The following is an 18,525-nucleotide window of genomic DNA, read 5'->3' as shown; positions in this document are numbered from 1 at the left end:
CTTCTATAGGCGTCGCCGTAATGAGAATTATACGAAAGAATAACAAATACAGATAAAAATTGGGGAATGGGATAATAAAAAAAACTATTTAAAGCATCAGACTGCCGGCCACAGGACACAACTTTTGCCGCTTAAAAAAAAAAAAATAAAATCCCATGAATCAGCTTGTGTGAGCACAAAGTGCTAATTGTTTACCGTGTGATTTCAAACCATAACCAAGTCACGGGTTGGAAAACCCATTCAACCGCTGCGGTCACGTGGTCGCCATGAGCAGAAGGTCGAAGGTCAACCTCAAAAAGTGCTGCCCGGTGACCAAGATTTGTGTCTTTTTTACCTAAGCAAATTTCTAGTTTGTAAGTAAATTATCTCCAAATATTTGCTCTCAATTAAAGAAATTGCTCTAATTTATTATTTTTTTTTAAAACACTCCAAAAAAAATTTGATCTAAAAAAATCTATATACAGTATATGCTCCCAAAACTAAAATTTTCTCTCAAAAAAAAGAAATTTGCACTAAAAAAAGAGAAAAACTCTCTCTAAAAAAAAATGCTCTCAAATAAAAAATGCTCTCAAAACTACTAGCATTTTTTTTTTTAGAGGATTTTTTTTTTAGCTTATTTTTTTTATTGACAGCAAAGATTTAGAAAATAATTTACTTACAAACTAGAAATTTGCTTGGGTAAAAAAGACACAAATCTACCTTCATAACCAAGCGGTCGCACGGTTTCGAGTCAGTACAGTGGGCCGGACACCGTGGGCGAGGGAAAGGGCAGCGGGGATGACGAACAGTTGGGGAGGAAAGAGTGGACGGAGAAAAAAAAAATGAGTGGAAGCAGAAAAAAAGAAAGCCGCAAAACCAAACAGCCTTTCCTTTGAGCCGCTCCTTGACTAACTTGAGCTGAATTTTTCATCAGCTTCCATTCTCAAGAGGAGGGCGATCGGCTAAAAGCAAGCTTGCCGTGTGTGCGTGTATGTGTGTGTATGTATGTGTGTGTCTGTAGGCATGTCACATACTGGGAATGAGGTCATGTGACTCCTTTCAGCCTCTGGGTGCATACATTAGGGCTGCATCGCTGTGTGCCCACTTGCAATAGTCACGTCAGCCATGCTGCAACTTCTGCTGCATGACAGAAAAAGGGAAACTCGCACTGTTCTCCAGTGTTTCTCTTTAAATAGCGACAGTCCCGCCTTTTTTTTAAACTTCTCTACGGGGTTAGAGTCCCTTACAGTCTGCATGGGGGATTCAGCTCTGAATATCAGGTTGTTTGAAAGAGCACAGCTCTTCTTTGATCTGGGCTGTTAATGTTGCCTCAGTTCCCCTTATATAAATATAGATATATGGAGAAAAAAAATCCTAATATCGTGCGGCCCCGACACACATCATCACCGATTCTCCAAATGTGGAAAAGAGAATATGGGAAGAAGAACAAGGACACGCTAATATATTCACTATTAACTTTGACTCTGGGTTGTTGGGCATTTTTTCGGAGCTCTTGGCTGCTTTTCAGTCCCAGAGCGGATGGAAAACAGAGAGATAGACAGAACAAAAGGAGGAAAAGAAGAAATGCAAAAAAAAAAAAAAATAGAAAGAAAGAAAAAAGGACAGCGAGCAAAAAATTGGGAGAAAGCTGAAGTGTAGAAAGAAACTCAGGCTGGAAACCGGATGTGTGCTGGGAGGTGTGGTTATATTTAAGATCTTGTTTCATGATATTTCATGTGAGATTCATTTTAGACACTCATTGTCCACATTAAAGAAATGGAAAGGTGGAATATTCGGCCAACTTGTACTTCCAACATTTGTGTCTTTAAGAAACAGTTTCTTTCTCTGCGGCGACTCCCCAACCCGAGGCCGGGAGGAAAGTGCCCTCCATCCTCCAAAAAAGTCCCACGAGGACACAAATAACACGGCGAGGGCACGCCTCGACTATAAAAACAGATAAAACCGACGCGTGTGGAGTTCAAAGGTTTCGCTCGTCTTCGGCGCTGTAGATAGAGTGACAGTGTTTACAGTCTGCGTGCTGGAGACAAATCCTTCAGCAGGGGGAAAAAAAAAAACAATTACATCCCGCAAACTGGTTACCAATTTACATTCACATGCAAATCCACACAATCCCAACCGATGAATGGGCTTCATTGAGTGCTTTAGTGGCATTTAGTGATTTAGTGGCAGGCTCCTTCAAATGACCTTCCAGCAAAGTCCATTACTTTACCTCTTCTACCCCCTCCCCCCGCCCCCGCCCCATCACATCCAAACACACACACACACACACACACACACACTCAAGACATCTGGGAGACAGGTAATTCGCCATTAACTGGAGCCACTCAATCCCTGAAACTCTGCCAAGTTCAATTGTGTGAGCGAGTTCGATGGACGAGAAGGCGAAAAGAGAATGAGGGGAAGAGAGAGGGAGGGAGAGACAGATGGGAAGAGCAGTTGAGAGAGAGAAAGAGAAAGAGAGAAGGTGAGAAAAAGGGCCGAGAGGGAAGACGGCGCTTCACTCCGCCACTTCCTTTCCCATCTGCCCCGGAGAGAAGCGTCCCAGGCCACTCCGCTCCAAACCAGCCGGACCATCTGACCACTCAGCATTACATCACCACATAGACGTATCTGCACATGGGGGGATTACACGCCTGCATATGGACATTATTTACCGCACATGCGGCGTAATCCCCCTCTGGAAAAAAACGAGGGAATAAACATGTGTGTTCACGTGTAGATTCAAGTGCAAAAGCTGGATGTATTAGCGAGTACATGAACAACAACAACAACAACACACAACCACTCAACAGAAAAAGGCGGGGGAATAGCCTGCTCCACCATCGGCCTCATAATAACTCTCGGTAACCTCATTCAAATCTATTCACCCATGGAAGGTGTGTCAACCCGCAGCCACACAACGGCGCCAAGACGCGCTGACCACATACAGCTGACGCGTTAAACGCAAGGGCAAACCAATCACGGCCACAATTCACACACACACACACACACAGACACACACACACACACACACACACACACACCGTACACTGAGCAGAGCCGTAATAACTGTAACTGGTGTTTAGCTGCAGGAGAGATACCGGGCTAACCGTGCAATATTTCCAGAGCTTAAGCTGCAGAGGAAAAGAAAAAAACGCTTTTCAATATTTCATATCAATTTCTCATGATTGAACGTCATATTTATGCTACACGGGTCCGAAATAGAATACGCGCTCACACGGCGGTAATGTGTGTAATTAACAGCTCGGCAAGACATCGTAGATCGTGCACATCACGTGTCGTTAGCGTGCGCTTATTATGGCCAAACCGCATGTGTTAGAGGTGGGATGGGGAGTAGGAAAGGCTTTTATTAAGCTTCTTTTTTGGAGATTTCTGCTTTATTTGACAGTGAGAGAGACAATAAAGTATGTGCCACACCAGGTGAGCCACCAGAGCTATACTTTTGTTTGTCATGATGTTTATTAAAATGGCATTCATGTAAATGCCGCCATGTCAAGGGAGACAGATGCAGAGAGAAAGAGACAGCAAGCAGACAAGGAGTGTGTGGGAAAATAAGAGAGCAGAGAAATGCAATTCAATTTAACGTTGATATTCAATTACTCTGATGGGAACGAACACCAAAGCGCCGTGTGCAGCTCTACGTAGCTTTTAGCCTTCGAGCTAATTGTTTCGGTTCTCCGGCTGGCGCACACACTCGATGGTTGAATCTCTCGTCTTTGATTAACCACATATTAAAAAAAAATGCACTTGTAGTCATTAGTTTTCATTAAAAAAAAGCTCTCCAGCCCTTCCAGACCAAGCCAGGAATCTCAAATCGGATCAGAGGATGCCCCAGTTACAGCGGGTGCTTTAGGGGGCTGGAAGGTGCCAGAATGCGGATTAGACGTCCAGCTGAGGCACACAAGTTGAGTTTGCAACAGTTGGTGAAGATTTATTGACTTTTCTTTTTATTTGTGTGTGTGTGTGTGTGCTCTTTTGGTATACTACTACAACTTGATTTGCATGCTTTCTTAGCAAACAGGGCTTCTGAGGTCTTGCCGTAGTTTCGCTTCTGTCACCTGCGGTGCCAAAACGGGCAGGATTCACTTGCTGAATCCACAGTGAATCGCTCGAGGAACAACGTGTCCCTCTTTCAATGTAACGGTGAGCGCTTGTGGCTCACGCTGTTGACAGATAATCGCTGGCTACTCTCCTGAATGACTGATCAATTGATAGCCGTGCTCTCCGATTGGCTTGCTGGACCAGAAGACCAAATGGACAAACTTGGAGCTGACTCGAGTAGTTTTCTGGTTGCCCTCTGGCTGACCTCGATCGGTTGCCAGGTCACCTCGTCCAGCCAGCTGGTTAGCCCACTCGCACATTGGCTGTTGCAGCGCACTGATTGGCTGGCGGACTAATTTGACTTGCAAACAGGAAGGCGACATTTATAGCTCAAGGGGGAAGCAGAGAGACTACTGGAGCACGCTCCACCCAACTATCCCACACTGATGACACCCTGATTGCAATCACAAACCCGATACACAGAGGAATAAAATAACCCTCCCCCGACACACACACACACACGCACGCACACACAGATATATGTTCCGAAAGCACTTGATTGCTATCAAAACATGCAATAACAAGCAACCGAGAGTGCAAACATGCAAGGCCGACAGGGACGGCGTATATACATGGAGACAGAAACAAATGTTTTATGAGGAGTGAAATTGTTGTTAAATGCGTGTTGTGGTGGCAAAACGCTGAATGGAAACACAACTTTGCATGCCGTAGAGTACCTTTAACGTTCTCGGAGTATACGGTTCAAGCATGCTTTGTCAAATATTCCCACTCGTCGCCTCATCTCATCATCTTCTGGAGGGTTATCGAAAGGTGTTCTGACTTTAAAAAGCATGTATGTGAATATAATATTCTCCAGCTTCATTCTCGCCCACACCAAGCGGAATAACCTCCATCCGTTCCCTCGCCCCACCACTTATCCAGGTACAGCCCGTCCCCGCTCTCCCCCGCACTCCCCGATAAACCGAGCGCAGCAGGCGGCGTTATGTTAACTTCCCCTCTTTTCGCCACATTACACCCTCGGACACCTACGGAGGCCCTCTCGCTGCCCGCCCCTTCGCCGCCTGATAAAGTGAGAGGAGAAGGTCCCATGCTGGCGCGTGAAACCTGCCTCACCCGCACTCTCCCTCCTGACTCCCATTTAGATCCTTCGCCATTTCTAAACGCGGCTCGCACTCGCGCTCCCGTGCCCTCGGCCCCCGTCGCTAACACCCTTTCATTACGGATAGTCTTCTCCGCAGGGGGCTATCACTTCTGAAGAGACCCGGTGTTGCTCGTCCGTGTCTGCGGGGGGTGTAGATGACTGTGTGTGTGTGTGTGTGTGTGTGTGTGTTGGGGTTAGGGAGGGGCGTTCATAAAAGTGACTGAGCCGGAGCCGCGCGATTTATGTATTTATTCATCACTGAGGAAGCCGTGTATTAAAAGGTCGGGCAATTTTCCAGGTCACTGACCGAACCCACACAGTGAGGAAGCGAGGGGATGGAGAGAAAGAGGGAGGACGGTGGGGGGGAGACAGAGACGGAGAGAGAGAGAGAGAGAGAGAGAGAGAGAGAGAGAGAGAGGCTAAGATAGCAAACAGGTACAGGCACATTGACACATTCACTCCTCACTACTGTGTGTGTGTGTGTGTGTGTGTGTGTGTGTGTGTGTGTGTGTGTGTGTGTGCGGCAGGTTTGCCAAGCCCTCCTGTACGCGTGCACATGTTTGTTTGTGCACAAGAGGCAAAAAAATGTAATGAAAATGAAAACGTGACGCCCGCAAACCGGCCGTGGTTAATGAGTTTGAAAGGTCAAACGCCTCTCAGAGAGAGTAATGGGGTTTCCTGAGCGCGGCAGCGATGGGTTTTCGCGAGGCCCGACCGGACTTCATTTCCAACGTGGCGGTCATTACCGCGGCGGAGCAGAGACGGGACGGAAAGGAGGGATTCACGGAGAACCGCGTGCTTCTGTGCGCCTGGCGTACGTGCGTCCATCATTCGTTGCGCATGCCTGGTTATGTGCGTACAACCCCTGGACTTTGGACATCAAAAATGCAACCTGAGAGTTTATCGCTCGCATCGATTGCAGTCAGCACGTTGTGGTTCTGGATGTATTTCAGGATTTCAAACTGTCCATCCTGAAGTTCAACGCCAAATTGCCGAATTCTCTTTGAACGCGAGGGCCTTTTGGCAACCTACGCTGGCAGATGTCGACGGCACCTGAAGGCAACACGTATACGCAGAGCAGCCCGCGCTCAGTCCCTCCGGTTCATCTGAACGTCTGAACAAGTGCAAAGGAAGTAAATTGCCCCAAGTTTTCACAACCATTAGAGCAATACTCTGGTGTGTTGCTATGGCAGGGTTAATGAGTACGTGTGAAATGTTACATAACACAGCTTTGGGAAAAAGCTTAAGCGGTATGCACAGAAAAGAATTAAACTTTCATCCACAATCCCGACTGTCTATATTCGGAGGGGCTAAACATGGTGGAGGGAAGCATGAGAGGGGACTGGGGAAGCGTGATGTAGCATTTAATCATGTGCAGCCTTCCTCCTCCACCTCGCCAGTCCTCCTGAACATGTGTCATCGGGTCAGACGTGGCAGGAGGAGGACCAGCGAACAAGAAAAGCACATTAGGAAGCACACGCTCACCGGTCGGCCGGGCCTCAGCCAGAGCCGGTGAGGCGGACGCCGACACGGCGGAGCAAGAGATGAAGGAGGGACGGCTAATGGCAGAGGGATGGACCGGGCTCAGCTGTAGGGGTGTGTGTTCGCCGAAAAGAGAGCAAGACTCCTGGGAGAGCGTGCAAGTATCTGCGAGTATGACTATATATAAATAGATTAAATACGACCGCAAATGTAACAGTAACACAACCAGCATTTCGCTCACCAGACGCACATAACCCTCCGTAACTCTTTGTGGGAAAGGCGTCGTCAGTTAATCCAGTAAATCCTGAGATTCGAGGTTCGAGGTTCGAGAGTCTAGGTTCACAGACCAATCACAGAGCATGTTAATGGTCCCGTGGGTCCTGTGACAAATCAGACGTCCAGACACTGAAGTTTCATTTGTTTTTTTTTAGACATTTATGGATTTTGAACAACACCAAATGACACCAGTCGACATCAAAGTTAAAAGATCCTCTCGTGGCAATGGTAAGAAAGCGGACAAAAAAAACTTGTTTGCAATTACATCGCAAAAGAAAGGACTATTCACAGAGTCTGCTATCCTGTAGAGAAGCATGGGTAACTGCGTGTGTACAAGCTGTGTATGCGTGTTTGCCTTTTTGTACATTTCAGGACCTCTGTCACCCTCGTGGCAGTGTAATGTGACCGTCTAAACCAGGCTCAATTGAGGCTGATGGTCTCTAAGCCAACATCTGAGAGGGAGGGCAACGCATTTAACCTCTGGAAGAGCACTGTCTTCACACACACAGACACACACACACACACAGTTACATTTCCTTTACAAGCACTTTTCTTACAAAAGCCTCAATGCCGGTACTTGATTCGGAAAAAAAAAAGAGTGTCAGAGAGTTCATGGGTCAAAACTGTTTACTTGAAATTTGCCATAACAGTTCCAGGATTAGTTAAACAAAAAGGGCATAAGAAAGCAGCACTAAGGAAGAGGGATCAGGAAAGCCACATTTTACAAACAGAGCCATGAAATGTACTGGCGTTTTCGGGTGTCATAGATTTCGGCCCGGTAGCTCAAATGTGTCCGAATTCACGCCTCAATAAATCGTTCCACAAGACTCCGTGTTTCAAAACTTAAGCCAAAATGAGAGGGAGATTCAGTTTTTACCATCGGAATCCGAGGAAATGGAAATGAAATGCTGCGAGTGTGCGGGTGGGAGACCGACTGAGCGCCGCCGAGTTGTCAGTTCAATTCCCAGCGTGCCCGCCCACAACAAGCCTCGCATTAATACAGTCAGTGTTTACTCTCAATGCAAAACCGAGCGGAGCAGGAGGTTCTGCCAAGAGCGGCTACGGCTGCGCACAAACACACACACACACAGACATACACACCAATGACATTCATCAACTTCAGACACCTCAGGACTGAGAAGCTTGCCAACAAAAACTCCTCTAATCCATCAGTATCCCAACAAATGCAGCAACAATGAATAATGGGGTTCGAGGCCTGCGTGTAAAAATCAAGCAAAAAAACACGTTTCAACTCTGGGATGCTGGTGGCGTGTGTGGTGGGAGACATTGGTTTTAAATATTTAGTGGAATATACTTATATGTTTTTGCATATAACCTTTGTAGAACCTTTCCAGAACAGTCACTTGAGACGGTTACGTAAAGCTCTGGCATGAAAGCACCAGCGCACCTGCAAAAGCACCTCCGGCTGATGCTTCATTGTGGACTTTAAGACTTTTTCCCACCCCCTTTAAATGTATTGGATCACACCGGTCTTGAAGCGTTAACTAAACCTGACAGTCGTAGTTTTATTACGTGGTGAAACATTCGCAATTATGCTTTGGGTTCAAATAAATACAATTGTTTCATAACTTAAGTTAAACAGCCTGTGAGGTCGTTTTCAGAAGGTAGTAGTAAATAGTGTTACGAATAAAGTAGACAGTCGTTGTTGCTCCATTTTATATGAAAAAAACATGTTCTTAACCTTCGGCGATACACCTATTCTTCTCGTGTAATATATATGATAATGTACCTGAGCTTTAAGGATATTAAAAGACAGGAATATAAAAAGGTCTGACTAGCTGAATACATGAACTGGATACTAAAGTAAAAAGGGTGCACTTCCATTTGTAAAGCTTAACAATTAGACCAATAAATCCCCAGATTTATTAAATGGTGAAAATCATCATTAGTTGCAGCCCTAATTTCATTGATTAAATGAACGCACGTCCAAAAGTCTCATAAGTAACGAACAATTATTTCCATTGTCACATGGTATTTGATTCATTTGTTAGTTGTTTCATTTATAAAATCTCAAAAGTTTCCGTGAACCCAAGGTGATGGTATTAAATGTTGAACCTTTTTACTTGACAAATAATATGATCGAACGTTAATTTTATGCTGTGAACATTATCCTTACTTTTTAAATTACATTTGTGTGTCTCTTTCTCTCGTGTTGCCGCTGCTGATTTGTGACTCGATTATCAGCTTCCTCTCCCGTGCTGAATTACTTTTTGCTGTTGCGATCATTTAATTATCACCCTCAGAAAACCAATAACATTTCATTCAATTTCACACTCTTCTTCATAACTACAAACACAAGTCGAGTTGAGAGGCATTGAGCAGAAAACGCAGTTTGTTTGCACGGGTTTAACTCTCCTCAAAGCTGCATGCTGGAGATGCTTCCTCAAAATAGACAAAAAGTTTTAAAAAAAATAGCTGGAAGAGTCTGAGATGGAAACATGGACGCGAGCCAAATGTGCACAAGTATGTGAAGAACACAGCCGCACAGGCGGCAGCTGTAGAGGCTTCTGCGTAGATCCATCAATAAAACGACTGGACAAATGTGCAGTGCGTCAGCAATTTACCTTCATCTGCCACATGCAGCTGCACAGAGCCCCTTCCTCACTGTCCAATATGGCTGAAACACCTGCTCCCCCCTCCTCCGCCATGTCTTCCTTCCCACACACTGCCTCTTTCTCCCCCTCTCAAACATCCCTCCTACTCTTGCCGATGGCTCATTCTTGCCGATCCAGCAGATCGGCCCCCGATGCTGTAGTAGTAGTAGTAGTAGTAGTAGTAGTAGTAGTGTCCTCGCCCTGAACAAAAGAAAAACCAGGTGACCCTATCGGGATTCAATAAACACAGACGCACACAAACACGCACCGTCATATCGGTCTCAAGTCGATGTGTTCCGGCGGAGTGGGAGTGGTAAATACGGACCTGGCTGAGCTTCTGCATTGACTCGTTTACAGGAACCCACGGCCTGTTTGATTACATGCACCGTACAAGTGGCCGTGGAACAAAGCAGCGGTGGCAGCTTACAATTCCCCTCGTCGCCCGCTCCCTCCCACACGCCTTTACTCCCCTCCAATCCCACTCCTGTCGCTCCATCATCCACCGGTCCTCCGCATTCGCGTCACCTCAGCGTCCCCCTCTTCCTCGGCCTGACACGCCTCTTCTCTTGGGCTTGTAATGCATCTTGGTTTTTTTTTCTCCACGGATGAGACTTCTCTTCCCTCCCTCCCTCCGTCCATTCAGTCATTCATCCCCCTCCCGCCCCCGCGCCGCCGCACACCTGAGCCTCCACCCCTTCTTCCTCCCGACAATGACAGCGTCCCTGCAGGCCCCCGGCGCCCGCCGTCTCCACAAATCACTCTGACCTTTCACGCTCGCGGAGGTCGCGGCCTGTCTCGATCCAGACACATATAACAGGTCCTTGGCAGCTGAAGATGGACCAGGGCGTCGCGTGTGAGGAGGGTGGGGGGGGGGGTGTAGGGTGCCAGCGGCAGCGAGGCAGAAATAAGCCTGCATCAATCGCAAACAATTAGTCCCAATTGATGCCTCGGAGGGTGGAGCGCTACTCCGCTGCCAATCTGGCAGTTGCTGGTAAACCCCCAAATTAGTCAGTCAGATTGCTGCTAAGTACTCATTTTCATTACTGATTCAGTAATCATACGATATAGGAGTGGGGGATTTAATAATGGATAGTGTCTTTAATTATGGTTGGTTGGAGTTAACGGTAAACAGAGGCTTTGAATCTCGCCGCAGCAGCTTTTTAGAAAAGATGGCAAAATAACAAGAACATTTAACAGTCCAGTGAAGGAATGGTTCAGCAATGGATACAATAGCGGTTGAAATTAAATCCTGTGCATTCGATTGGACCGCTAAGAAGTGGGAGGGCTTATAGAGTTTAATGCAACGCAGGGCTGCAAAGACTTCTCTTGTGTCGCCAGGAGTTTGCAGATTGATGGATGGGGTTTAAAAAAGGTATTTTCATTTTATCTACACCTAATAAGCTAAAAGGTCAGATGAGTTAAACTCTTTAATTCCCATCCCCAGATTGCCTCTGCCTCACCTTTAACATAAAACAATATAAAAAGGGATTTCCGGATGTTAGAAATTGTCACTCAACAGACACAACGTAGGGAATAGATTACTCTGCAAAACCCCAAATAAATCAATTAAACGGTTTTGGAACCCAAAATGCCTGGTGAAGCAAAGATTACATGTACAGCTTCGAAAGGTTTGGACCGAACACAACGCAGGCCTTAAGAGGTGGAGGCTGAGGATGTGAGGGGCAGAAATGACCCAGGCAACTTTTGGAAGTTTCATGCTTGAGTGGGAAACATTATTTTTGCTCATGCCAAAAGAGCGTGCAACTCCTCTTCATACGCAGTCTGAGACATGAGGGAAAAAAAACCTTGTGGAAAAACATACACACACACACAGGGTCAATGGTTACGTTGTATGGTTGCATAGCCTTCCACCAAAGGAAAACTCTCCCTCCTGTGTAAGAGACCTCGTGCACTGACACTGAACCCTCACCTGAACAATCGCTCACCTCACTTTAACCTTCAAGGCGAGATTGATGCCAGATAGAAACATGAACGTACACGTAACGTACAGGGCTTCTCGGCTGTTTAGAGAGCAGACTTGTGGACCCGTTGGTGTGTTTCTGAATATGAAATGACACATGATGACATGGGTGGAGGAGAGGGGGGGGGGGGTAAGGAAGGCTGTGCTGCGAGTAAAAAATCAGCCTGAAACGCCCGCCAAGAACACGGTGCGGTTCTAACACGCCATCCGACCCAAACCCAGGGGGATCCCACAGGTCACGCCGAGACTCAATCGTTCACGCTGCTCCCCATCACTCTGCCTCTGTTGTTCTGTACCTTGCTCGTGCCCTCTCTCGGCTTGCTGCAGAATGGATGGATGCGGAGGGGAGGGAGGAGAGAGAGGAGAAGGGGAAGTAAATGAGATCCCGATGAGATGCCAAGGTGCGTTAGCGGTGAGACGTGGGGGAATGAGAAAAAGCGGCCTGAAAGAAGGGAGGAGAGGGGGGTGGCTGAATTGACTGTGTGTGTGTGTGTGTGTGTGTGTGTGTGTGTGTGTGTGTGTGTGTGTGTGTGTGTGTGTGTGATAGCGGAGCTTCTGCTCTGCCTGCTCGGCGCGGTGTTTGCGTTTGCCAAGTCAGCTCAGGATGCGGGAGGCATGTACAGGGGGGGTATGAGGAGGAGGAGAAGGAGGAGGAAGATGACATATGAGAGGACAGGATGGTAGAACAAAAGGGAAAAACAGGAAGCGCAAAAAAAGAGACAGAAGTATGAGACAAAGAATGCAGTCAAGGGGGGAAAAACGCTGTTGGCACACAAGGAGAAAATGAAACGAGAGCAAAGACAAACACAAAGGGGCATTTAAATAAAAACGGACTAAAAGCCACTGAAGGGACCAAGAATACAAACAAGGACACGTCTGCAAATTTCATAATCAAGGAGCCACATAAATACTGTAATACAACAGTATAAGAGGAAGTCTTGTGCACATGTTTCCTTTTGTTAAAACACTGGTCCCATTTCACACTCTATACCTGAACACACACACACACACACACACACACACACACACACACACACACACACACACACACACACACACACAGAGAGAGAGGTGATTTGCCTCATCCATCACGAATATAACAGCATGAGAATTATCATTATTAATTCTTTTCTTCCTTTCTTTTTCCAAACTACTATAGGAATTCCCTCCAGTGTTTCCTCCATCTCCTAAAATGTGCTCGAGCAGAAGAGAAGGCTCGCTGCCAGCAGCAGCCTTCGGGAGCACATTGCTTTCACTGCAATTAATCGCCGTCACAACATCAATTAAACAAAAGCTAGCATCCAAATCCGGCTGCCCGGCATTCCAGAGATACAAATCACCCTGGCAGGGAGCGAGCTGGGGACAGCGTGCGCGCGCCTCAAGTGAAATGCGCGCATCCATATCTATCCGCACGCACGATGGAGAGGGAGGGGGGGGGGGGATTCTGCGTGAGCCGGCGCATTTATGCCTGTCACTGATGTGTGTGTGTGTGTGTGTGTGTGTGTGTGTGTGTGTGTGTGTGTGTGTGTGTGTGTGTGTGTGTGGCTGTGAAGTGTTCTACTCTGAGTGTATGTGTAGGTTACTGTAAGGATGTGCTTGCGTGTGCATCATGAAAAATAACACAAAAAAAATCCGCTCGGCTATACCTTGCCAATAAAAGAGAAAGAGAGAGAGAAAGAGAAAGAGAGAGAGAGCCTGTGGGTCTGGAGCCATGATGTTCTTTTCCACTTCACAATCTCTGAACTGATTAGCATCCCTTCCACGGCTTCACCTGTGCCGGCCGGTCAGACACGCGCACGCTTTAGATGAGACACGCTTTCAGGGCTTTTCAGTTTGGATCCGACACAAAGTTACACACGTTCACAGCATCCCGGCAGCTCCCCTCACTCTGACACACTTCCGTGCGGATGTACAGGAGAGGGGCAATTAAACGAGCCAGCAATCCAGATCCGGATCATTAGCATTTAATCTCGAAAATAAATAATGATTAAATTAAATATTCACCTCAGTGAATCGTACACTCCTGCTTTACTGGTTCGATAATGAGCCTTTGTTTAGTGCTGACGGAAAGATACACATTAAAGTAACTAAAGACCAACAAAGAAGCTGTTTTCTTTAGATAAGGTGGAGTAAATACATGACTGGAGCTGCATGCAGCGGGCTCAGTGAGGCACCATCAGCCTCCTGATGCATCCTGGCGTCCGGGGCCACAGAGTCAGTGACCGGCAAAGAGTCGGAAAAGACAAAAGAAACCAGTTGCACGGAGATGCCGTGACACAAAAATAAATAATGTTAGAAAATGAATACATTTAAAAAAGCCCAGTACACAATTTGAAGTCGTTGTGACAACTAAGCGGGGGATCTCTTTCTTTCTTTCTTTCTTTCTTCATGAGAGGAGCACGGTCGCCTGAAGGGAGCTGACTTTAAAACATGATGCTGGGTGATGGGAGCAGACGGTGCTGCTGTGTGGCGACCAAACCATCAAACAACTCTTCTTTTTTAGTATTTATTTTATGAGCTATGCTACTTTAGGTTCTTTTTTTTTTCCTAAATCAAATCGACAAGCAATAGTGACAAAGAAAACTGACAATCTGAACAAACCATATGAACTGAACCCAAACGGCTAAATATGTCAGCTTTCACGAGACGTGTCACTCCACACAACCAAGCAAAAAAAACAAAATACAAAAGATGTTCTCCTTCACGTGCACACCGTGGGTTTTAAAGCAAATTAAAGGCTGTTTTAACGCCACTAATACCCGCGCGCTCGTCGGTGAAAAGAAAGCTCCCGCTTCCAAAAACTCTCTCTCCGCCGGGGACAAGCCGTCTGTCGTTTCGGGTTTAGACACAAACAACACGAAATGAACACACACAAACACACACACACGTACCTTCTTCGGCGTGACAGTCTGCCTCAATGTTCAGCAGTAATATCCAAAGCACCGACACCAGCGTTATACGGACATCCATGTTTTTGTCTGGCCAGTTCCGCGCGGGGCTCTTGTCATCTCTCTCCAGCCTGCGCGCGACGCACCGCAGCAGAGACGCACTCGCGAGCGCTTTCGAGCGGAGCCGATGCCGTCTGGGCGAATAGTGCGGGCGCTCGGGAGCCACGCGCTCTATTTCTTATCTCGGGGGAGGGTTTTGCCGACGTGATTGGCACCGCGCGAGCGCAATAGCGGCGGGGTATTCAGAGTCGAGAGTAAGGGAGGGGACGGAGGGGGGGGGGGGTTACGCGGAGGGACGGGGAGGCTCGACCTATCGCGCAGCTGCGACCCGGAATTTGCGCGCCAGGTGTTTTTTTCTTCTTCTTTACACTACCTGTTTACCGCAGGAGGGGGTCTTTATAGTCTGGGTCCTCTTGTCGGACGCGGAGGGGGATCGGTGAGTTAGGACGTATCACTCAGTCAGAGAGTTTAGAGTCCTGCGCGTGTTTAATTCTCTCACCATGTTGGGTAAAAGTGTGCGTTATGGGTTCTAAAAGGGGGTCCAGGTGCTCTTCAGTTCTTTAGTTTGCTTCAATCAAGTGGTTTTGCACTGAGGTCCACCGTGTCACAAAGAGGGTGACCTCAGCGCCCCCAAAATGAAAACAAAGGAATCCAGCCGGATTTTCATTCATGATGAGTTCTCAATGTTTTTCAATTCTATATGTGTGTTAAGTTAATTGCAGTCATTGCTTTTCGTGGACAAACATCCAACGGTTCCGACTTGAAAGCCATTATGTGTCGAGATACAAAGTCTTTGATCAAGAAGGACATGGTGACGAACGGGGGGGACCCGACCCGGGAACAGTTATTTGTTTAATGGTCTTTTTTTTTTTTTTAAAAAGGGACAAGTGGACCAATGCCAGACACGCCATAGCATTTATATCAGAAGCTGTTTGCCCATCCTCTGACAACTCAGTGTGTACACACACACACACACACACACACAGCAATACACCAAATACAACATGAAGGACACCCTGAGAGCGCAGACCATATACGTCAAGGCCCGCTACCGCACATGAAAAATAATGAGCATGAACTCGCTCCGTGACTTGGATCCGTTCCAGAATGTGTTGGGTTTGGCCCATGCTATATACACTCTTAACTTCCTTTTTCTTTTTTTTTTTTTAAATGAGCCAATAGTTTTATCTCCAATGCTGCTGACAAACCCAACAGGAACCGGAAAAACACAACCTCCTATAGCGGAGGTAAAGATCTATACGATACGAACGCCGGAGAAGCGCTTCATGACTCGGTGTGCAACACAAGCCGCCGCAAATTGTCACTGCGATTGTCTCGTCCTTCTAAAAACAATCACACTCTAAACCAAAAGTCTAAACGTTACAACGAGGTGGAGCAAACCCCTTTGAACCTGTCAGTGTCCTCAAATCTTGAGCACGAATACTTGGGGGTCAACTCGGGGGGGCAAATATTCCCACTCGACATCTGCAGTAACGCAGTGGAATTTAATCAGTGGAATTGCCGTGCAGCTTAACATTTATACACTTTTTTTTTCACACCTGTAGTCCACAAAGGAGTCAAGACAATTTCTATAATGGAAATCTCCTCCCTCCTCGTGTGGGGGAGCTATTGATCCGATACTACTTAAGGTGAGGAGGCGTGTTTATAGTGTTCTGCAGCGAACAAACATCATCGCGCTTTTCTACCTGGTTTATATATATATTTATATGTACAAAAAATGTAGGCACAAGTACGGAAGCGTTGCCCTGAATTGATCATTGGAAAGCAATACCGTTTGTTGCTGATTGACAATCACAAAGCAAGCTTCTTTCTCTCCTCTTCTACTTTCTTTTGCAAAGAGAAAACTACTCTGGGTTAAAACGGTTCAAGTGTTTCCTGAAAAGCTAATAAAAAAAAAATACTGCTCCGTTACATGACCAGCTCCTTTTGATTGAATTAAGTTGCAATCAGAAAATGTGTTCTCATTCTTTCTCTCAAAGAACAATTCAGGCTAATTGCATGCGCAATTATGTCCTCAAAAAAAAAAAGGACATTCATCAGTCTTTTTTTTTATTTTCGCACTTGGCTCCTTGTGTGGAACCTGAATGGCAGAGTTTAGGTCTAGTTTACTTTTCTCCGCTTTCGTGCGAAAAGCTGTAACTTCCCTTAAAAAACAAAAGCTGGCCGTGGAGGAACGGCAGCTCCTCAACATGTACCCCCAGCCTCGGCTACTTAGCCGCTTTTGAAGCTTTAATGACGCACTAATGAAAAGGCTCGCCAGCGCTTCCACTTCTCCTGTCGAGCAAGGCCCTGCTGCCGCTGCTGCTGCTGCTGCTGCTGCTGCTGCTGCTGCTGCCGCTGCTGCTGCTGCCGCTGTTGCTGCTGCTGCCGCCGCTGCTCATGAAACAGCTTTGTGATGAGTGTGGCGAGTACTGCGACTCCAACTCACCCGCCGCCTGCAACAGTGTATGAACAATCACATAAAACGCTGTAAACACTATATGCGCCACGATTCAACGGTTAAGGCTCATTATTGCTGTCAGCTTCCTCTCGGTCCCTGCTCGCTCTCTCTGCTCGACATCAGGCTCACACACACACACACACACACACACACACACACACACACACACACACACACACTCACTCTCACGCACAGATTACAGGGCCATCAGTCGGACTGATCCTCCCCCAGCAGGGGGTTTGGTAGCCTCGGCTCTGGGAAGCTGATGAACACGATCATCTGTCCTCTCCTCTGTGGTCATTACTCGCCAAGGACAGAGGCCACCCGCTCGCTCGATCCGCGAGGCTCGCCCTCACGGTCCGTTACGCACACTTACTACAGTCGCCGTGTGCTCTCGGCCGCACAATCACAAATCCGCCGAGTACCACCATTTGCTACATTTTCAAAATAAATGTTTAAATAAGAACGGTCGTGCCTATACTGTGTTTTTTAAGTGCTGAAATCATGATTTTATGGGAGTATATTAGCAATTGCGAGTATCAATATAGCAGTGAACAACGATTACAGCCTCAGGGTAGCAGTGTGGCGTCGACCTGAGCAGAGAATGAAGTCGCCTTTTTTTATTGCACGTTAGCGCGCTCCCTCTGGCTTGATAGCTAATTGCCGCCGCTCTCGCACGGCGGTCGCAGCTGATCCCGAATCCCTGAACCTCGTAGCGGGAAGTTTAGCGCCCCTGTCAGCGCTTGTTGCGCTGTTTGGCGTCGTTACCACCGCTAGCTGCTAGCCGCACGGCGCGGCCGACGACATGTTGAAGCGTGAAGACATTATATGCTCTAACTTTCCAATTGAGCAGTTTAAACAACGGTTAAGTTTCATTTTTTATTATGATATCTTTTTTTAATTGCTCAGCGGTTTTCTAAAACTGCTGGGCGCTGTAGTTCTTTACCAATCATCACTCAATCAGGACCAAACTATTTCAGACTGCACATTAAACTCACTGCTGAATGTTTGGCAGCAGGACAGAAGCTTCAATGCCCACATGTATAGTAATATAGGAGTATGTCAGCAGGTGTTTTTTTTATTGTTATTGGACAACAGTTGAGGTTTGTGGCACCGTGGAATACACTTTATCACCTTTGGCGACAAACACAACAGGCTAGTTTGTTAGTCGGTCTTTCGTGGGAATGTTTGACGATGAGAGATAATAGAATAATGTCGGCTCCTGTTCCCTTTTTATGTGATTGCTTTCCTGTTTCTTACACATACACAACCTTCTTTCTTCTTCTTTTGGCCTCTGTCAAAACATGCAACACACAAATGCTAATTCGGCTGCCATGTGTTTGCATTATTGATCAGGAAAACAACGACCAGGGGAAAAAAAAGAGATGTGAATCAAAACCTGATAGCGCCCGAGGGGTGTGTGTGTGCGTGTGGTGTGTGTGTGTGTGGGGGGGTTAGGTCGTTGATGCAGTAAATAGATGTCAATTCCAGCACAAGTCTCACACGCATAAATGTTCACGCAGTTCAGTTTTGCAGGTTCATTACCATGCGACAATTTC

At 46.7% G+C, this 18,525-nt stretch overlaps 1 protein-coding gene across 2 annotated transcripts in view; it reads right to left on the bottom strand.

Moving 5' to 3' along the window:
• Positions 1–14,633, bottom strand: part of LOC137784397 (ephrin type-A receptor 7) — a 133,532-nt gene extending 118,899 nt beyond the window's left edge. For both annotated transcript variants that reach the window (XM_068575002.1, XM_068575001.1), the window contains exon 1: positions 14,449–14,633. In XM_068575002.1, coding sequence (XP_068431103.1) covers positions 14,449–14,527 — 79 coding nt within the window. In that variant the 5' untranslated portion in view covers positions 14,528–14,633. The remainder of the gene's footprint in view (positions 1–14,448) is intronic.
• Between the last annotated feature and the right edge of the window lie 3,892 nt (positions 14,634–18,525).

The sequence above is a fragment of the Clinocottus analis genome, unplaced genomic scaffold (genome assembly GCF_023055335.1).
Source record: "Clinocottus analis isolate CAN_PGR_092001 unplaced genomic scaffold, fCliAna1.0.p SCAF_14, whole genome shotgun sequence".
NCBI classification, from domain to species: Eukaryota; Metazoa; Chordata; class Actinopteri; order Perciformes; family Cottidae; genus Clinocottus; species Clinocottus analis.
This window is presented reverse-complemented; position numbering and strand designations above follow the sequence as displayed.